This window comes from Ammodytes marinus (genome assembly GCF_949987685.1).
Source record: "Ammodytes marinus genome assembly, chromosome: 24".
Taxonomy (NCBI): domain Eukaryota; kingdom Metazoa; phylum Chordata; class Actinopteri; order Uranoscopiformes; family Ammodytidae; genus Ammodytes; species Ammodytes marinus.
The window spans coordinates 6,395,975-6,410,237 of NC_137228.1; the positions used below are offsets into that span (position 1 = coordinate 6,395,975).

At 41.9% G+C, this 14,263-nt stretch overlaps 1 protein-coding gene across 13 annotated transcripts in view; it reads right to left on the reverse strand.

Moving 5' to 3' along the window:
- Nucleotides 1-698: 698 nt before the first annotated feature.
- The window catches only part of LOC307269814 (mitogen-activated protein kinase kinase kinase kinase 4-like), a 44,674-nt gene continuing 31,109 nt past the window's right edge, over nt 699-14,263 (reverse strand). For 7 of the 13 annotated variants that reach the window (XM_080052867.1, XM_080052866.1, XM_080052877.1 and 4 more), the window contains 13 exons: nt 13,929-14,023; nt 12,300-12,478; nt 11,490-11,619; nt 10,303-10,554; nt 8,771-8,894; nt 7,332-7,523; nt 6,770-6,913; nt 6,333-6,467; nt 6,100-6,200; nt 5,689-5,838; nt 4,837-4,996; nt 4,251-4,390; nt 699-3,363 (listed from right to left, as the gene is read on the reverse strand). In XM_080052867.1, the coding sequence (XP_079908993.1) occupies nt 3,280-3,363; nt 4,251-4,390; nt 4,837-4,996; nt 5,689-5,838; nt 6,100-6,200; nt 6,333-6,467; nt 6,770-6,913; nt 7,332-7,523; nt 8,771-8,894; nt 10,303-10,554; nt 11,490-11,619; nt 12,300-12,478; nt 13,929-14,023 (1,886 nt within the window). In that variant the 3' untranslated portion in view covers nt 699-3,279. The remainder of the gene's footprint in view (nt 3,364-4,250; nt 4,391-4,836; nt 4,997-5,688; nt 5,839-6,099; nt 6,201-6,332; nt 6,468-6,769; nt 6,914-7,331; nt 7,524-8,770; nt 8,895-10,302; nt 10,555-11,489; nt 11,620-12,299; nt 12,479-13,928; nt 14,024-14,263) is intronic. The other 6 variants (XM_080052869.1, XM_080052868.1, XM_080052874.1 and 3 more) reach the window with 2 other exon arrangements.

Below are 14,263 nucleotides of genomic sequence, written 5' to 3' on the forward strand. Positions count from 1 at the left end.
TTTATTAGTATTTATGGAAAGATCAAATTAAATTTAATCGTGGCTGAGTAGTAAAAATCTGCTATATATCAAGTGTATCATATGCTGTGGGGGGGGGGGTTAATTTACTTCGATTTTGTAATGGAAAACTGAGTTTGCAGTTGTAAGGAATAGATAGAGGAATACAAGTTCACATTAGGTTGTTTTATTAAATTGACAAGCATTTGATTTTTGGAAATTGAGACTTTCTAGCATTTTAATTGTTAGAATGTGGAGTAAATGAGAATAAGGCTTTACTCTTTCACAGTAGCCTACTTCCGAGACATGCGTTACAATAGATGGACGGTTTATTAAAGGTGGAAGTAAACAAAGTTATACAAAGACAAGACACTAGTTATCTACAATTAACCAGAGTTTGAAAATGTTAAGACGTTTTTTACCCCCCATTAATTGCACCATTATTTACATTTAAAATATGCATGTGTTGTAAATATGGGTCTGAAGGAGACTTCTATTTCCATGCCACTCATTTAAACTCCATCCCCTTGTTCTTTGCATCGTCCTTTCTATAGGCCTATTCCAGCCCAATTCTAATGCGGGTATATCTTATTCATACAATTATACATGTACAGGATCTTAATACTTTCCCATTAATCATAGATGTATCTCTAAACACATGGCATAGTTATAGTTCTATCAAAAAGACTGACACCACACTGTAAATTACTTCTGATTTTATTCAATGAAAAAAAAAAACGAAAAAAAAAACAGACCATCAGGAAAATACAATAATTCCCATAGTACACACACACAGAGAGGACATAAATTAGAGGCATGGCAGAGAGACGTTATTGGGGGGGGGGACATGTCACCTGGCACCGGCTGCGTGGTAGAAAACATTTGATCCACGCCACCACAGCCAGGGTTCGCTACACTGTGCACTATGCAGAGGAGACGGTGAATTCATACTCGAGAGAGACGCGTGTAAAAATCATGATGAGAGCAAATAGTTGGTTATTCCTGTACACAAACAAACGTCTAAATGATAGTACAAAAAGGGGATAATACAAAATACAAAACAGGGGGGTGGGGGGAGAAACTGCCCTCAAAATAAACCATAAATATTCATATCGATGCACATTGGTTTAAAAAAAAAAAAAAGAAAAAAAAAAGAGACAAAAAAGAGACAATTGCTTCTGTAAACATTTTCAACGTAAGGTGTGCATTACAATTTAAAAACCACTGCAGTCGCGTTACTTATCTGAAGGGTTACATAATAAAAATTGCTGAAACAAGACTAAAAACTAAGTCAGAGTTTTAAAATATGCCGCTTATTTGGCGCCCGCCGTCCGAAGTGGTTTCGTTAACACTGCTAATAGAACGTGTGACATTACGTCCTCTTTGCCTTTTTTTCCAATAGATTATCGGATATTGAAAGCATCTCACTGCCGTGTTCCAATGCTCTGTTGTCGGGGGGGACAGTGAATGCACCGCCTGCCCGCCAAGCTAAGAGCAGGATTGAGTCCTTTTTTATTGAGTTCTCATTCATACATGCGCACATCATTTTAGGATGGATTCTACAGTTTTAACAGTGGCATGATGCTGTCTAAAATGAAATGACAAAACTTATTACATATGGTCAATCGGTATTAAGAAGATGAGAACGGAAGAGAAGTAAACTAAAGACATAAAAAGCTATTCTAGGATGGAATAATGATCCAGTTAAGAGTAGTGGATGAGTCTCTTCAAACCCACAATGGATTGAGAAAACAAACTAAGCGCCTGTCTGAGGGCCCAAAAACCTCAGAAAAATGGCTCCAATATTGAATCCAGCTGGAGGCCCTTCTAAAGCAAATGTTAAGCTAAGTCGTTGTTGTGGAGTGTGCCGTTCAAAGTTTAATTCCCAGCCCTCTAGATCTACTACTGCCTCCCATTCCCTTAATGCCCGCCTCCATGCTACCTTAATGGCCACCTTATAATGCTGCATGTCTAATTCACAGTTTATCCTAGTCCTACGTTATGGCTGATGTGAAAGGGGGAAAAAAAATCCACCCTGAAGAATGACCCCAAACAAACAAGGTATATGGCAATGTGTGTCACATTTCAGGGTACGTGTGCGGCCTTGGTGGTGTGTTTTTATTATTTTTATATATATTTTTCCAGTAGAGTGTATGCAGACTTGAAGACGAAGTATTGCAATGCTTCACCATGATTTTTCTTTTTGGGGGATAAAGAACAGGGTGGAATTCTCCTTTAAAACATAACTATAGGTGTGTCCGGCTTTGTTATGCTTTACTTACTTATGTGCAGCGAGTCACATACAAAATATACAAAAGTATGGGGTGGGGGGGGCGACATGCCGTCATAAACGGGGCTAACCTCTGACTGACATAACCTACAGCACGTGAGGCAATGTGGTAAAAGTCTGTGAAAGACAAGGTTGGTGTAGTTATTATGTACAAGCTGATATCCAGTACCCTGTATTTAAAGAAGGTCCCTTAAAAGAATCTTCACTTTAAAGTAGGAGAAGGCAAAAGAAGTGAAGACACAGAGGCAGATTTGCATGTCAAGCGGGGTTGATGGGAGGGAGAAGTGTGGCTGTGAGGATATAGTGTTAAAAAGACATGCTTGACGTGGAAATCTACCGTGGTGGGGAAATAAGGAGTTCATTTGTACCTGAACGGGACCCCAGACTAAAAACACAGCTACCAAAACGGTGCGTACAGTTTACCCCTCCTTTTCATACAGCGATAGCCGCGGTTAGCTTCTCACCGTCCCCTTCAGACAAACACACTTTGTCGGTCGTTCACCAATTCACATGCTCAAGTGTTTTTTTTTCCGTTTTCGCTCACGTACGAGATGCAAAAGTTTTTACTATGACACATATAGATTTTTTTAACCAGTCAACAGGCAACGGATCCCCGCATATTCCTGCAGGAAGGGATTCGTCGGCTCAAAGTTTGAGTAGCAAAGGGACGGGGTGAGAACAAAAAACATGGACGCTGGTGGGTGCTTCTGTTGTTGAAATATAGTTTTCTAGTACACATGGTGGACCTGTGTCAACGCACCCCACCCCAGGCCCCCAAAACACACACCCATCCCTGGCTACTTATCGGTGAGTTCAGTTCAATCTGTTGTTTGTTACGCCTGAGCAAGCAAGAGGGAGCTGATGTCACTCCTATAGGTTCACGCTCATGGCTGCTCTCTTTCTTCTTCTATGTCTTGGTCGTTGGTCGTAGTCACAATGGTCATGTGTTGGTCTCTGCGTAGGTGTGGTGGTCGTCATGTCAGAATAGGCCTCTACCAGCTCATGAGGGAGGTGCGTCCCAGTGTCATGAAGTACACCTGGCTGGCTCCGCCTTGGCGCACAGAGGCAAAGAAGACCTGAAGACACACAGGCAAACACACATCAGCTCGAGGCAGCTTGTTTTGCATGTCATCACAACTGGGCAAACCTTTAGGGTTAGACAGTGAGACCATAAAACACTCTTTCTGATTTTTCTCAGGCTAGGATGAACTGATTTCTAAAAATGTTGCACATTTATACTGCATAGGATCTCAGAGTTCAATACACCTTCATATTCCCACTGGTGAAGTAGGCCTTTAATAAAGATTCAGAGACAAACACTGTATTGCAGTTAGCACAGATATTCCAACAGTTAGTCACTGGTCTAAAAGTCTCTGTTACTGTTTAGCTAGGGAAAAACTGGCAAAGAGGAAAATAGAGTTTCTTCAGAGTATGTAGGGACAATTTATAAGATTCCTTGAAAGACACAAAGCAAAGTGTTTGCTTAGTACTTGAAATGGTCAGGTATGATGGCAGTGTAATATTACCCAGGATAACATGCATATACAGCCCCGGAAAAAATTAAGAGACCGGTCTGGATTTTTCTTAAATCTTCATCTCGGGGCGCTCTGGTGGCGTAGTGGATAGAGCGCGAACCATATTGGCTCCGGCCTTCGTTACAGTGATCTGATCGCTACATAACTTATTAAAAATGCCCTTAATGACAATATTTTTTATTGTGAATTAGGTAGAAATTTAGTCAGTAGTTAATATTATAAAATCTAAATGTTCATTTTACTCAAACATATGTCTCTAAAGAATAAAACAAGAGACACTGAAAATTTGGAGTGGTCTCTTAATTTTTTCCGGAGCTGTAGAAATGCAGTTAGAAAGGATTTATATATATCTTTTATTTATTTTATTTCTATCTGCTTGTATAGGTAGTTGGACGCGGGAAAAAGAAAGTGAATGTGTCTGTCTTCACCTTGTCATTCCTTTCACAAAGGAACTTGAGTCTCTGGGCCCTCTTGTGCATGAAGACTCCGTCCAGGTGTCCCGTCTCCACTGAGCGGATTTCTATGGCCTTTTCACCCCAGCCCATGATCTGGTTTGACCTAATGTAGGCTGCTCACACACACACACAGACACACACACACACACAACACAAGGCAGTATTAAGAAATGCTGACTGTTTGAGGACCACAATTTGAACGTGGAGTCAGCGAATCTGGAGAATGCTTGTTGTCAGAATCACCCTGGGAATATCTCCTTACGGTCCGCTATCAGGCCGTACTGTGTACGCTGAAAAATATCCATAATAATACACAGCCTAGGCTCTGTAAATCTGTGTGTAAACTAAGGGTATGTAAAAAAATAAAAATAAAAAAATAAATTAAAGGGCCCACAGTAGCTAGCAACATGCCCGTTTAAAGAGCTGCGTTATAACATTGGATGTATTTTTAGCACCCACAGTACAGACAGGTAGAGGATCGTTAAGAAATATTCAGTGATTTTGTCACCAAGGGTTCTCCAGAAAAGCCACCATACTGTGTCTTGTGGTTTTGACTGACCCACTGAAGTTGGCATTTCCCCCCACTGCAGCACCACGTCCTTGGTGATGCGGCCGTAGGTGTTGACGTAGACGCCCTCGTCCTCGTAGCACACCAGCAGCTCGATGCCGTCTGTGTTGGGCAGGATGATGATGGCATGGCACTGGATGCTGGTCTGGATCTGAGCGAGGACAGGGAAGTGGTAGTGATTAGTTAGGATCATTCTAGGATTGGGTGGTATACAATATTTATCTCCCCTTAATTCTACCCCAGTACATGGTATTACCGTCGGGTAAAACCTATTTCTACTTCAACTGTAGCCTACTTGTTTGAGTTTCTCACCTGAAACTACATTTTACAAGATTATATTGAACTAATCACAATCAAGTTATCTTTGCCAAATACACATTTTTACAGAACAGCACCTGAACACATCACAACGTAGCTCATTACAACCTACGTTCTTATACAGTCTATGCCTACGTTCCAAACAAAGGAAACAAACAAAATCACTAAGTCATTTACTTGTAAGGTATTTTAAGTAGCATTCCTATATTTAAGATTCTAGACACAATGATGATTTTCTTGGGGGGGGGGGGGGTCAACTTGTTTGCGTCGGCCATCTTTTCTTTCTAATGATCCGTTCTGAGAAGAGGCTGTCACGTGACACATATCGAGTATGAGCGTCTAAATAGCTTTGTCCTTTTTTGACCGGTTCTTTTTATTTGACACATTAGGCTTCCATCATTTACAGTCCTGTCATCACTTTGATAGCATCTGCAAACACAGGCTTTGGTGTTGCTGCTGGACACGGACACACACTTTTAAGGCATTCATTTATCACCATACCACCGACTATGTGTTTGTACTCACATGTGTGGGCAGGTAGATGTCGTACACGGCACCAGAGTCCACATCCACAGCATGGAAGCCTGAGCAGGAGCCGTAGATGACCTTCAACCTCTGACCCTCCTCCACCGTCAGGTCCACTAGCAGAGGCCTGTGCACCAGGTCACCAAACGACTGGAGCCAAGCAGGGAGAAAGCAGTTAGTCCGGTCAACTTATAAAGACATAACTGGAAACATTAACGTAATGACATTTTAAAATGTCTGGGTTTTTTGACTGTACAGTATTATTATTATTATTTTTTTTTTCATTCTTTACATTTGAAATAGTGCAAATAATAAAAAAACTATTATAAAAAAAAACACCTAACATTGGAAGGTGTCTTTATACTTGAATGATTTGTGATCTTGATCCACCCTGGCACCATGTCTACTAACCTTAAAGGCCATGAACTTGTGGTAGGGTTTGGGCGCCCAGGCGTACACCTCCACCGCGTTCTTCAAGGCCAGCACCAAGAACTTGATCCTCTCATACTTCACTGGAATGAAAAGTGTGGCTCATTAGAAGTGGCTCACTAGTTCTTAAAGTAGAGCTACAGTATGTATCAAACCCTGTATGTGTGTGTGTTATGCCTTTGAGGTTCCAATCTTTTCATTGGGGGAAAACATACCGACTTTGTAGTGGACGCAACCCTCCAGTTCGCCCACGTTGACCCAGCCCTGCTTCTTCTCCACCTCGGGGTCGTTGTGCAAAATCTTGTTCCTCAGCCACGACAGGTAATACACCCGCAGCTTGTTCTTTTTACCTGCAGGGGGCGCAGTTTGAATGAAGGGAATGTGAGTGAGTGTGACAGACAGGACATCACACTTCCACATTCAAGCATTTTATAATACAATTCAAAAGAAGGTGGTTTAAGTAGGAAGACACACATTCTACACGGTGGACAATCATGCACTGTGGCAATATATTTCTCCCAAAGATATTTAAATATGGTTCTAGAAAGTGACAGCAACTTTCAATAGTCTATCTCCATTTCTACATGATTGCAAACAAGTCACAAAACCCACTATCTGTGTCCAGTAGCCATAGACAACACATGTACTGTACCTGATATAGTGACCAGGACATTGAGGCCCTCCAGGACGTCCATCTGTTGGATGCGTCGCCTGTTGATCAGAGGGTAAACCTTCCCCTGTCCACTACGGTCCAGCAGCATCAGACCGCTCTCTGTCCCCACCAGCAGGTTCACTCCTGGACACAAATAGAAAGGACACACCCAGAGTGAGTGGAAGATGAACGCTTACTAGGATACAATAATAAAAAATAACTAAGCCTTCAGGATCAGCGACATTTTGCTATGCAACATTGGGCTTTTGCCTGTCTTTGGGCCCAGTTGTTGATCCCGCCATTCACTTTAATGGAAATGGGGAAACGATTCTGTCTCCCAAAAATGATTCTGGATATCAATCCCAAGCTCATAATTATCTTAAAATCATGTACAAAAATGGATAAAACCAGGAAGTAACAGCTTCAAATCGCACCAAGCACTACACTGAGCAGCTTTGGGTAGAAATGAATAGGACGCCATTTTAAAACTTGCCGTCCTTCTTATTCTACATCTATGGAAATAAGAAGGAGCCGCCCCTCTACTGACAGCTGCTCCACTCACCCCACAGTGCTGCACACAGGATCTCAGAGTTGAACCTCTTCTTGTATTTGCGGATCTCTGGCGTGTCGCTGGGCGGGCGCGTGTTCACCGGGTTGACGTTGACCACCGAGCCTTTGCGGGACGGGTCGGCCCTCAGCAGCGGGTCGGCCAGCCGTCCGTCCGGCCCAAAGGCTGCTGCAAAGAGGCCCCCCTCTACACAGGGGGGGAGGTTTCATTTAATTTAACTTTTATTTATCCTTGAGGGACCAATTGAGGGGTGACCCTCATTTACAATGACGTCGCGTTCAAAACAAATTCAAAGGAAAAACAACAATACATACAGAATATTCAATGCAAATACATCAAATGCACAACAACAGGTGAAGAGAAAAAACAATTGAAACATTTACACAGTGGTCAAGAGTGGCAGCAATTAAAATGAAATGGGTGAAAGTACAATATAGCCTAATTAAAACAGTTACAGGTAGAGTTTGGCAGATTTAAGATAGTTTGTTTGAATTGGTTAGTTTGAATTGGTTAAAGGATATGAAGGTATTAAGTAATTTTTTGCTTTAAGTTGTTCCAGGAGTCGGGGGCACTGAAGCTAAAAGCTGTCTTTCCCAGCTCAGACCGGGCTTGTGGGACATAAAGCATAAGCATGTCAGTGGAGCGGGTCTGATAAAGCCCATCTGAAATTTGCAGCATTTCTGCTAAATAACGAGGAAGCTTCCCGGTCAAGGCTTTGTAAATAAAAATGTGCCAATGTGGTTATCTAACAGTGATCACCTCAGCTTATGTTTTCATCATAATGTCTGTGTTAAAATGGCCTACTAACGTCCTCCCTCCTACATACCCAACATGCATATATACTACATATGGTCAACTGAAGTATACAGAAGCAATAAAGAATTTAATTTAAAAAAAAATTGTGTCGTTTGAAAAGACACAAAAGGACACAGGAAAAGTAACCTATCGATCCATACACAAAATCTTCCCGGAAGTAAGTACTCATCCGGTCATTTCTCACCTTCACAAACTCGCATACACAACCACTACATACTCAAATTGACGTTGACTCAATTGATGTGTATGAGTAGGACGTTAGTAGGGTTTTTCCAACACAGCCAATAACTTTAAGGGAGAGGAGGAAGAGTTATGATTAAAAAAAAGAAAAAATCATAAAAATTCCCAATCCAAATCCAGGCCCTTAAGGTTGGTTCAAAAAGTAATAGGGGGAGTGAGCCTTGCTGTACTCTTAATGTCTTGCCAAATGAAATAAAAACGGCCTTTTTATTTTTGTAACTGACCTTGAGTGCCTGGATTTTTTATGTTTTTATTACTTTTTTTTAGGTGGGTTAAAAGGATACCAGAAGCGTTCCAGACCATTTTTTATCCTTCTATTTTTTTATCAATGTTTAAAATCACTGAGCCTCCGTTTGCTCTGTAAATTGTTGACCTACCCATGTTGTTGAGCAAGCTGCCGCTGGATGGAGAGATCTGGAGAAGACGAGGGTCGATGAACGGAGTGAAGGAAGAGGAAGAGGAAGACTTGTGTTTGGAGATGGAGTTGCTTTCCGACTGGGACTGAGAGAGATTTGAGAAAACAAGGGAGCTTTTTAGCTTTTGCTTAACATGCATTAAAAAAAAACAATGGCAATTGATGTTAGATGAGAAAATTACATAGCTGGGCCAGGCTTTTACCTCTTTAGTCCAAACCATGACTTAGGATTTATTACACAGATTTGTAAGTTATAAAACAGACTATTGTTTGGACTACATTAGCAATCAACAGACAGTTCTAAACATATGTTTTATCTTTGGGGGGCCTCATAAATGTGCTCAAACTACATTTTTATTACACAAACAAGAAATACGGAGTTGGCACCGAAAATCAGGTTCATAACAAATCAAAAGAGAAAAAGGAAGACAGCAGTTATGTTAGTTCTTTTGGAGCAAACAAGTACAAAAATGCTAGAGAGGAAAAACCGCATGTGTTACGTGTGTGTTAGCGGAAAAAAGCTGCTTCTAATTAGGCAGAGGAGGATCCTAGTTCCACCACCCAAAAGGCACGTTGATTGTGAGAAACTGCAAAAAAGGGGGCAGTAATCTTCTATAAGCAACATTAAAAATTGAATGCACACAAATAATTTGTTGTCCCATTTCACCACTACCATCACACCAGGCATGCCATCATCACCCAACACTGTTAAGATCATTCAAAGTGGTTATGATGCCGTGTACTGCAAAGACGTGATTCGGTTATTGGTGGTTCATCCCAAGCAGCTCAGGTTGAGTTTCCACCATGCTGTGACCATGTCCTACCACCAGGAGGTGCCAGTGTTAGCGATGCAGTGAGAGAATGGTAAGGTTAGGGGAAGGGTGTCAGCCAGGGCAGAGGAGAGCCAGAGTAAAGCAGGGAGGAGACAAGAGGAGAGGGTCTGATCAACAATCAAGGACAGGAGGGCGAGTATGTACAGGCCTAATGATGTAGCTATGTAAATAATATAAAAAAAATTATTCGATAAAATAGTGAACATAGCATTCCAAATAATGTATTTAACCTAGCTTCACGTCCAGGGAGAGGGAGGTGATATAAAAACAACGAGTAACAATGAAACAAAAAGATAAAAGATGTTCTAAGGTGGGAAATGCAATAAGGTGGAGTCAGTGATTCTGGAGAACCCTTGTTGTCAAAATCACTTTTATTAAATATTTCCTCGCAATGCGCTACCTGTCCATACCGGCTGTGTCTAAGCTGAAAACATATAGTACGGACAGGTAGGGGATCGGGAGGAGATGATTGACTGATTCTGACAACAAACGTCCTCCGGGAATCGCTGGCTCCACCTTTAACTAAAAAAAACCTCTAAACTTGATAACAAACCATTGTTATTTGATCAAAATCTGCTCACTGCAATATCTAAGCCTGTGTACTCAAGTCCATCCGTTCCTTGGTTGTTTGTCTCAGGGTGGATGAGAGGGGGTGACATACCTCTAATATGGCAGTGAACTGGTCCAGGGGGTTCTGTGGGGACATGGCAGGACTGGCATGATGGCTAGATGATGGGGGGAGGGAGGTGGAAGAGGAGGAGGGAGGGATGGCGGAGGGAGGGGAAGGGGAGTGATGGCTCTGCTGGATAAGGTCGGGTAGATGGTGTATGCGACCGGCAAAACCGTTTTTCTCTGGGCCGGCCGAGGGTGTGGAGGAGGAGAGAATGACCAGCCGCTTTATGTCAGCGGTGCTCTGTAGGCAAGAACAGGCAACACTTGGGCTGGAGTGGAAGCAGGACATGTACCGTGTTTGGCAGCTGGATGGGTTTATGTTCTGTATATCTAAGATACGCAAGGCAAACACTTTGTTTTTTCAATCAATTCCATTAAATGTCTTCTTTTATACTAGTATAAATCAAAAGGTCCAAAATGTACATTGAGGAGTGTATTTAACTAAACCTTGTCTTTTTACGTCCCTTTATTTGTCTTATACAACCATCTATGACAATATCTAAACATGAGTTTTATTGTTAATCTGTTGACCTGCAGTGTCTCGCCTTGAATTCATCTTTGGAGAGAACAACTAAACTGATTCTGGTTCAGCCGCGAATGTTGCATTTAATGTCAACTAAAACTATCCGACTTATTAGAATAACCATCCGCTAATATGAAATGTGACGCAGCAAGTCTACAGTACAAATGGCCACGAATGCTGGAAAATGAGTGGACTGAACAAAAGTAGGAAAAGGACATTTTCTACCAACGTTATAAGCAGAATATAGCTTTTTACTTCACATTACTTCTCTTAATGTTAAAGGTGCACTATACAGTTTCAAGGGAGGGTATTTTTTTTTTAACATTTGCAGAACCTACAGTTAGCTTTAATTCTTCGGATTGAATAATTATATAATCACAAAACTTTTTTTTTTTGGGAGGCACCTGGAACCAAATATAACACTATAATACGTTGGTAAAGAAAACTGTGTGCCCTGCTGCTTTTCAGGTAGCTTTCTTACTTCAAACAGTGTTCCAGGGATCCAATTTTCACTTGAGGAAAGTTTGTTTATTCAGTTAATAGAATACACCTTAGACATTTCTCCTTTCTCCTACACATCCATAGTAACATAGTGCACCTTTAAACAAAGAGCTTAGTCATCTCATACAGTCCGTTTCTTCACTTTGTCTCACCTGTCTGATGACCAGCGTTCCATCCTTGGAGGGCGTCATGCCGTGCTCACTCTCAGAGTCTCCCACCAGCATGGTCTTTGCCGACTCCGTCTCCCCGTTACTCATCCTCCTGCGGAAGCCATGGAGAAATCTGACGTCCGTAACCAGACCAGTGTTAACAGTCATGCAGAGAAAAAAAGCCATGCAACACGGATGGGGTCTGACAGTGCACAATCGTCTAATGCCTTTAATATCATGTGTCTTGTTGGGATTTACATTTAAATATGAAATTCAAAAGAAATTACTTTAGCGTTTCTTACAGAGAAAGATGAATGCAACAAACAGGGGGAAACACTGAAACTACACTGACAGTAGGGCTGCACGATATCAGGAAAATATGCCATATGCAATGACATTGTTGAATATTGAGATGATGACAGTATCACTTGCGACAATTAAAGTGAAATATACAGTGTAACAGAGACAGTAAGAAGCCTATGCATATTATTAGCCATAGGCCAGGCGTAACAAAGCACATCAGTTTAGTGTGACCTCATTGTTTGGTGGACATCGTTGTTTGTGGTGAAACACACTTGCTAGTCTTCATGCAAATCCTACCTAACACATAATCAAAAAGCTTTATCCACGCGTATCCCACCTTAGCCACTAGTTTCTACATGGGGGGGGGGCGGGCATTGGAGTGGTATGCCCTATATTTACATTGCAAAGCGTGAATGCTTGGCACATGGACTAGGCTATAATTTATTATGATACATTGACAATGTATTGTGCAGCCCTAAGTGACAGGATCATGATTCCAGGTGGACCTACCCAGCCCTGGAGTCCTCAGCTCCAGAGGTGGACTCCTCTCCGGCCTCCTGGTCCACCTCTTCATCGTCCTCTTCATCAGTGGTGCCTGAGTCCTCGCTGGAGGAAGAGTAGTCTGTCACCTTGTGTGGAGGCCTCACGTCTTCTACAGCACGCAGCTCTTTGGCCAGAGCTGTCAGGTCCTAAAGGGAACAATGAGAAAGTTCTTAAGAGAGTCATGCCATACTTACATTTACATAGGAAAGGTGCATCCCTCCTCAACTTATCTACAGCCTCAAATCAATGGGTGCGTTAAAGTAGATACGAGGAACTTTGAAATATTTCTTAAAAAGTCAAATTTTTCCTCTGATGGTCATAGATTACATCAAACGAGCAAGCGAGACCATCAGTGCAAAGAACTATTTTCAAATAGTTTTTCTTAATGCTTTTGTCCGAGTGCGCTCAACCCAGGAACAACAGCTGGCATTTTGTCCAAAGGGGTCGCTAGAATGAACACACTCAAAGTTCCTCGTAGACACTTTAAGTAGAAGAAAAAGGTTGTATATTTTTTAGCCCAGGAATGAACGTTTCTGTAACAAAAGACCTGTACTTCAGGCGGAATTTTCGGCAGCAAGTGGAAGCACTTTGCCTTGGTGATAGAGGGCTTATTTGCTGCTATATTCTGTCTCTGAGGTGTATTTTGTATGTTTTAATGTTGTCCTGTCCCCTCTAGAGTCCATGTATTGTGACACTCACATTGCAGAGTCTTAATAAAGTAATCTTGTATGAGGTCAGTGAGGAGGGATACTTCCCCTAAAGAAAACAAGCTACAGTTTATCATAACAACAAAAGCCAGGTGGGATTAGGAACAATTCTGTACAAGGAAAGAAGAGGTTTGTGTTTTGCATTCATATGTGGTCACATTCAAATCCAGGCTCAGGAAGCTTGCTGTAGAGGGTTAACCCTTAAAGTGCCATGTGCAAAACGTTTTGTCAATGACGAGCAATAGTGTGAGACAGAACTGTGCAGGCACGGGGAAAGATTCCAGCAGGAGGCAATCATATCACAGGCAAGAGGGTTGGAACCAATGACAGGACTAGAAAGAATTAGGAATTCTGGAGAATGCTTGCTTTCAAAATCAGTGGATATCCCTTACGATCTGCTACCTGCACATACTGTGTGTGTGCTGAAAAAAAGATTCAGTGTTCATACACAGCCTAGGCTCTGTAAACTGGTATGTTGCTATCCACGGTGGCCAACTTTTGTTTACATACCCGTTTACAGTGGATTTCCTGAAAGCCTAGGATGTGATAGGTAGCGGATCGCGGGGGAGATATTTACAGATTGACAAAAAAGTGATTTTGACAAGCGTTCTCCAGAATCGCTGACTCCACTTTTAAAATTAGTCTTCACAAAGGAGAAAGTTATTTTATCATCTAATGCAATGAGTGAGACGATGGTGCAAGCATAGCATAGCATAGCATAGGTAGGTGTATGTCATCTCATTCCATAGGCTTACCACATCAGCCTAAGAGGTTCCCACCAACCATTGGATATAGAGGAAAAAACACAAGCGGAAACAAAGGGGAACAGTTTTTCAGCTATTCAGCATCAAACAGGTTTTAACCAGCACTTGAGTGATGGTGGACTTACAGCTGGTCGAGTGGGCCGCGCCTGGTTCTTTTCCTCTTGTTTTTTGGGAACATTATCGGGCCGCTGGAGAGGAGATCCTTCAGATTTGGAGGAAGCTTGGAGTGGAACAAAAGGGAAGTAGGGTTAGTGAGTGGCAGGGCAGGGGAGTGCCTGACTGAATGAAGACAGCAGAGAACCCATTGGAGCATAGTAATGACTTGGAAAGGTGTGATTTATAGTTATAATGGGTGGAGTCAGCAATTCTGGGGAAAGCGTGTTATCAAAAATCTTGTTTTCCTCATGATACGCTACCTGTCCGTAATGTGTGTGTGCACTGAAAAAAAAATGCAGTGTTT